This window comes from Eutrigla gurnardus, assembly GCF_963514095.1.
Source record: "Eutrigla gurnardus genome assembly, chromosome: 8".
Classification (NCBI taxonomy): Eukaryota; Metazoa; Chordata; class Actinopteri; order Perciformes; family Triglidae; genus Eutrigla; species Eutrigla gurnardus.
The window spans coordinates 16,699,625-16,707,212 of record NC_139922.1 but is presented as its reverse complement, the minus strand read 5'-3'; the positions used below and the strand labels follow the sequence as shown (position 1 = coordinate 16,707,212).

The 7,588-nt window shown below is 40.0% G+C and overlaps 1 protein-coding gene across 1 annotated transcript; it reads right to left on the bottom strand.

The window, feature by feature from the left end:
- Positions 1 to 2,298: 2,298 nt before the first annotated feature.
- LOC311017771 (taste receptor type 1 member 1-like) lies at positions 2,299 to 6,970 on the bottom strand (the record flags this gene model as incomplete). The annotated part of the gene is made up of 5 exons (XM_084016347.1): positions 2,299 to 3,227; positions 3,931 to 4,051; positions 5,476 to 6,201; positions 6,320 to 6,617; positions 6,786 to 6,970. 5 exons carry the CDS (start codon positions 6,968 to 6,970, stop codon positions 2,299 to 2,301), a joined length of 2,259 nt encoding a protein of 752 aa, XP_083872473.1.
- Between the last annotated feature and the right edge of the window lie 618 nt (positions 6,971 to 7,588).

Here is a 7,588-nt window from a genome sequence, read left to right as displayed (position 1 = left end):
GGTGGTACAACTGCCCAGTACACATTTGTATAAAAGCAGAATAATACTTGTTTATAAGAAACTGAAATATCTTCTCTGCCTTCAGTTTGATCTCTACACACTCCACACCTGACTCACACACGGACTCACAAAGTCAAAGCCCTAACACTGTTAATACTGTGGTGGCAAAGCAGCCTCAAAAAACTTGAACAGAGCAGAAATCGCACACATTCCATTTTTAAGTTGTTCTTTTTATTGAATCACGTTTACTATTATATAACTGCTCTACATGTACATTTCCAAACCAGCAGGGCTTCTCTTAACAGAATCAACTTAATGTGCAGAATTATTACTGAATGTAACACACGATCTAACAAGAAAAGTGCACTCAGTAGAGGACATGGCTCAAGTGTGTCTGCAACGACCTCTGCTTCACATTTGATTCAATGAATACAAACCAAAACTGTCCCCCCCACCCAACCCCCACCCCGTCACTCTTTCACTCTCACGTCTCAGGCTTCAGATACGCTCTCATTTTAATCTACGTGTCAGTCTGGCACAGACCGGACTGTGTCACATCATTAAGAAGGTGATCACAGACCCGACTGTGTCACATCCTTAAGAAGGTGATCACAGACCGGACTGTGTCACATCTTTAAGAAGGTGATCAGAACTTTGGTCTTCTGGCTTTTGGGTCTTCTGTTTATGTTTTTCCTTGTCTCATGTCATTCATTCATGATTGGTGTTTCCTGTTTGATTTTGTTCACTCTTCCCATGTGTCATGTTTTGTTTCATTTGCTGCCTTTGTCTTTTTCCGACCGGTGTTCTGTCGTACCTGTTTTATTAATTAATTAGATACTTGAGTATTCAGTCTGTTGTCAGGAACAATTCCTAATCTTATATCGGAAACAAGATTCCCAATTGTACTCAGCTGAAGTATTTCAGTAAATTGATTTACTGTAAATGTGTTTGTAAATGTGTCTTACTGTGTAATGCTTTATGCTTGACTGTTTAATACTTCCCCTGAACAGAAACTCTCTGTTGGCTTTCCTACACCCAAAACACACCTGGCAGCGGCAACAATTTTCCTGTGGCCAGGAGGCATGTTTGTCTTACAGGCAGAGAGAAATTCTTTGTGAAGTTGGTCAACATGCCACAGGATGGCATGCAATTCACAACCAAAATGTATATCCCCAGCTTTTAAATTGAAGAAAAAAAAAAAGAAACCGGCCACTGCTCACTCAGCTCTAAGGGGCTTTTTATAGAAATTGCATGGCAGCTCAGATCAAACACAACAAGATCAACATCAAGAACATAAAGTCTCATTTAAGAGAATATTGTAAGGTGGGATATTTTGCTTTTAAATGATATTACTTTCTATATTCTCCTCCCAGATGTTCCACAGTGAGAGTATGTAAGAGATCAATAAAAACACAATACTTACTATAATGACATTCATATCAGCCTCAGTTGAACTTGCGTTTGGAACTACTTAGCAAATGTTAACAATGACCATGGTTAACATGATACCTGCTGAACATCAGCATGAGTCATAGAGAGCTGTGGGTATTAGTCCTAAAACATGGAAACAAGTTAGCATTTTTACATTTCTGGTTGCCTCATGTTAAAGTCGATGGGTTTTTGTTGAGATGCCTGATATAAGGTCTGCAGTTAACAAAAGCTTAAGAGGTTTTAATGTGTTGTTCTATGACATCAAATACATTAGTAAACACCTCACTCATGGATTCTGAAGCCTTACATGTCTTAAAAAAGAGGACTGCTAACAAGTGGCTAAATGAGATCACTAAATGTCTTCATGCCTTTAGCTTACTGATGTGAAGTCATGCCATTGTGGTGTAAATCGTTTAGTCTAGTGTTAAATTTTTACTTCTGGCGATTGTATTTATGCTTCAAAAATCCCCAAAGTGGTGGTGTTAATTTTTGATGATTATCTTGGTGAACAAAGCGTTTAGGTATCATGAACTTGTTTGCCACAGAGCTCATTTTCTGCACTACTATAAAATAACAAGTGAGTGATGCTTACTTCCAGGGTCAACCTACAAAAATATATTATTCTTGTAGCCCTCTACCACGAGCATGTTAGCTCTATGAATGCCTCTTTTTAAAGGGTTAATTAACTTTTCTTTTTATAGCTTATTTCCCGATTCTTACATCCCTGAGTAATGACCAAATGGCCAATCAACCTGATAAGGGTGCAACAAAACAGACTTAAACTATTAGGTTGACCATCTACTCTAAAAAGCAAAATTATTGTAATTTAATTGATTCATTAGTGATGTTAATATTAACTTGAAGCTGCTACTGGCTGATTGTTCTGGTATAATTCTGAATGAGCCCTTGGAAGAACTCCTGTGTGTTTTTTTGGGGTTGTAAAATGATGATGTAGCATTTCGGGAGGAAATACCACAACAGAAAGTAGTAGAGACTGGAGAGTACTGCCAGAGCATTAAGTATTTGGAGGTCCTTGCCATGGTAAAGTATGTTTTCAGTGGCAAAGAAGATCCAGGTGAGGATCAGCAGGAGCAGGCAGAAGGTTATTGCTTTGGCTTCATTGTAATTTTTTGGGAGGTCTTTTCCCATGTAGGAGAAAACAAAGCAAAGGGAACAAAGAGATACAAGTAAAGCAACAGAACCAGAGGATGCTTTGAGATTATTGTCACAATCAAGTATGATCTTGTCTGGGTACATAAGTGTATCATTGTAGGGCTTGGGAGGGGAATACGTATAGCCAATAAGAAGTAAGAGTGCCTGAGTAAAAAAGGCCACAGTGATGACCAGCCATTGTCCATGATATTTCATCCACCAGCTGTGGAGTTTGGGGAACTTGGCAGCTATTTTGAAAATGCAAACGATTTGAAAAGAGCGCACAACAAAACATGCGAGGCAAACGGTGTAGAACAAGAGAAATGGCAAGAACCTTAAGATGCAAAAGGAAATGGTTGGCTTACCAAAGTAAAAGAACACGCTAAGACTACACAGACTGAGGCAGCCTAAAATCAGGAAGCACATCGGTCCCCCTGCAGATCTGACGACAGGTGTGTTGTAGTTGATGGCGAAGAGAACAGACATGGCTAGTGTGAGGCCCACCAAGGCCCAGGCCCCGACCATGATCAGTATAGCCCCGACGGCTGTAAAGGGGATGTACTCCACCACCCGCGGTCTGCACGATGTACTTCCTACTGCAGACCACTCTCCGTCCTTACAGTCGGTGCACTTGTACGGATCCTCTGTTTTGCGTGAGAGACACAATTTCAAAAACTGTCAAACTGTAGCCTACAGTAGTGATATACCCTAAAGGTAATAGTAGCATTATAAATCATTTATTGTGATAGTTTTGGAATGTGCAGTGTTCAGAATGATCTAACTATCCAGTCCATGCGTCCATGGTTGCTTGAAGTGACGGCATCTGTTACAAACACGAAGAGGACATTAGGTGTCCTCATAAATGCCTTCACTCGATTTTAAATGCATGCTCATTTGTGTTTATTCATCTGTATTTTAGTCACTAGTTAACAGTCACTCATTAACCTGACACACCCATTGCATAGGACCTTATTTTAAAAAAATCTTTTTGATAATCTAAACAATGAACACTTTTTATTGCAGTGGCCATTCTATTATGTGCAGTGGTGAAAGCCACTATATTCTGATTAAGGAGTTAGAATTAGAACTCTAAAGAATATTTATTATCATCACAACCTCGTCAGTTTATCCGAATGAAGACCTAAACTGCACACAACATGAATGGAGCATGAGTTGCTTGTGTAGCTACCTCACTATGATACCGTGACGTATTCGCTGAATTTCAAACTGACCCGGGGAGCCTGTTGGTGTAATCTGTTTTTGACATGATTGTTCTCTAATTGCATGTTTTGGTAGTTACCACACCCTACTCTGCTGAAAGCAGCCAGCCACTGTCCATTTATTCACCTGTGCTGTTGATGTACGTTCCATTCGGACAGATTTCACAATCGAAGCAGCATTTGTGGATTCCATCTTGCTTTTTTGCAAATCCTACAGAACATTCTGGGGAACACGGTGAAGTCGGCGCCTGTACAAGACAATTATATAGCAGACAAGTAAATGCAAGAGAGCATCATAAGGGGTGGAGGCAAATGATGCAGAAGTGTTGATATTTAAGCCTATAGAGACTATGTGCATTCATACAAAGATAAGATAATCATTTATTAGTCCCACAGTGAGGAAATGTACAGCCTTACAGCAGCAAAAGGGGATAGTGCAAATAACAAAAGCATTAGTAGCAGATAGTGGTCGAACGTATGGGTTTTTAAATGGCCAGTGCCGATATTTAGAGAGCAGGTTGGCCGATGGCCGATCTATAATGCCAATGCTATGTTTTTATTATCATGTTTTACGTTGCATCTCATCTGTGCACTTGATAAATAAAGAAGCTTGAAATAATAATTAATAATAACAACAAATGAGACACAAAATTGATATAGGGGACGGGACCCACCAACGCTACAGACCTATTACAGATCAGTGGTGAGATCTCACTTCAAACTCGGGGCGTGAGCGGAACTGGACCGGTCCTTTTATAACAAAAACTACACTACAAGTAGCAGATTTAAAAGACAAAATACAATAATAGTAGGATAAACAACACACATTTTAAATGAACAGCGTATTGATACTTGGGGAGAAAAACAACTTACGTCTCCCTTTGTGTACCACTGAATTTTGCTGTCGTTGATGAAGAAAGGGAGTGATGAGTGGAAATGATAAGAGCCGATCTCCTCTGCATCACCACTGTGGTTCCAAAAAATGATAGAATGGGATCCGTATCTGGGGTCACCGTTCTCATCGAACCGAAAACTTTGATTTAAAATTGTGAAGTTTGTCTTCTTCAGCGCTGCGAGAAGCTGATGTGGGAACACAAAGTTCAGATTACTTGCATGTGTTCCCAATGAACATTATGAAGGGGTCATTAAATAGGTTTTTAGAAATATCCATGTAGAGTGGGACTGCAGTGTGATGCCCCCCTTTAGAGGAAGTGGTTTATTTTATTGTCTCTTCTGAGTTTCTGATACCGAGGCAATGTTTATAAGGTAATCAGAGTAGAGAAAATGCAGGTGCAGGATCAACCCACTAAATATTCAAAGCAGAAATCAGATGAAACATTTGCACACTGTGCTGGTAGTTCACAGCAAATTCAATTACTGCAAGATCTCACTGAGACTGGAACATTGTATTTAAAGTATCCTACTGAAAGCCATCAACAGTTTGCAGATTTAGGATCTATAATAATTGACGGATAAAAACACATTTGAATTGAGTTCTGAACATTCAACGACTAAAGATATTTACATCTGTGATATTCAATAAGAAAACCAGCTATGGTGTTATCATCGGTCACTTTCAAATCAGCTCGTCTGTAAGAAAAAAGTCACATTGAAGTCCAAGAATCCGGATGGTTAGAAGAAATGAAATTCTCTTATTATTTGTAATACTTACCATGTATGGATATACTGTCATTTTTCCATCACATGTGCCAGATTCACATTGTAAGGCATTGTGTAAGGCATGAGCGATGGCATAGACCGCAGTATAAACAGGAACATTAAAAGATGGGTCTGCGGCGATGACCTCGTCTGCACTCAGGCTGCTGCAGTTGCAAACCTGATTACAAAATAGATTTTGTTCTGCATTGTCACAATGAGTCTGGCTTTTGGAAGAAGAGATAAAATCGCTGAAGCCAGGTATTGTGACTGCTGGCTCGGAGACCCCAAGTACAGTTCCGATATTTTTGATTCCTTCAGTCTTGGGGAGCTTCTTGTTTAAGGACCACGCGTCGCCCGCTATCCACACCTTGTCTGTGACATTTTTTTGTATTGCGGCCTCAATGAGAGCTTTAGCAGTCCGTGCTAGAGCAAAAACAATAATGATGCCTATCCTCTGTTCCTCTATCTGTTTGAATATTTGGGAGTGATCTGTAAATTGATTGAGACCTTTAGTGTACGCCAGGCAGATTTCTGTATCCTTAATCCTTTTTATGAACAACTCCTGACCATCTCTGCCATAAGCATCATCAGTGTTAAGGAAAGCGACCCAGCGCCAGTTGAAGTGCTGCACGATGTTAACAATCACTTCTATGACGTCTTTATTGGACTGAACTGTTCGTAGAAAAGAGGGAAATTGCAGTTTTCTTGAGAAGACCGAACTAGCAGCTCCGTAACTGACCTGTTAAGAGAAAATAATGACATTGACATTATTTTAGTAACACATTATTGCAATTTAAAGCTGTTGTAATTTCTTTAATTAATATATCCAAAACTGTTTGTACTTGATTACCATTTACCATAGGAATGAGATCCATCATGAACAGTGGGGCTACAGTCAGGGCCTGAGTGCTTGTAAAAGGGCCAACTATCGCTACCACTTTGGACCGATCCTTGTTTGGTTCAGCCCAAGGATGGATCAAGCCATTCACTGAGAGGAGCTTCAAACTGCCTGGAAAGTTTAGCGTATCTGAGCAGTGATCAAACATCTCATAGCCAAGAGATACATTGGGCAGGAGGTTGGACGAGTTATTGATCTCCTCCACAGAGAATCTCATCACCTGAAACCTCCGGTAACTTGATAGAATTAAGGGTTTACTGTGGACAGAGGAAGTAAAAAACAAGAGAATGTGAGAATAAGTTTAATATTTAGGGCCCAGGGTCAATAATGCAGACTTGATACTTTGAAATCTGTCATCTGTTATACCAGGCATTCATTATTTTTAAATTCAGAAGCTATCCTTTCAGCTTTATTGTTGGACTCACCTGGAGCAGTCGATGGCTTCTGGTCTGTCCTGATAAGCAGGTTTACTATCGTGGTGAATATCAAAAAGTCCACCTAACATATAATCTCCTTCCAGCTGAAAATCTGAGGCTGGGAGAGCGCATTGAGCCAGGGCATGTAGAGAAGTTCCCAGTAGACACAGATAAACCAGGATTTGTTTCATCATGGTAGTCAGCCTACTGTTCACAGATCAGGTGTGAACTGTGAGGTTGGGAGTGTGTGAGGTGTCGGAAATGCCTGATGGTTGAAGGAGCATACACAAATCAGTATGCAAAAATCCTCTAAACTGTGTACAATGCATTCGAAATGTACTCAGGCCCCTTCTTCCCTTTTTTTCATATTTGTTATAAAATGGTTTAAATTCTACACTAAATACCCAATAATGACAACATGAAAAAGGATTGTAGAATATTTTGTAAATGTATTCAAACGAAAACCTTTGCCGTGACACTGAGATTTAGCTCAGGTGCCTTGCATTTCTCTTGAGTATCTTTGACATGTTTTTCTATACATTGATTGGAGTCTGTTACCTGTGGATTTGGAAAAGCAAAGCACACACCAGATTGTGTCGAGCCACAGATTTGGATGACGCCTTCTTAAATTGCAGTATTGTTTTCAACTGCGTTCTTATAATGATGACTCCCACTTCCCTTGTAAATTGACGGGGTGTGCCAGTTGATCCTAATTACAAAAAGGTAAACACCCTGCCAAGCCCCATAAAAGGGCATGAGAACGCAGGGCCTGTGCACACAGAAATTAAAACACCAAATAGAAAGTCTCGAGG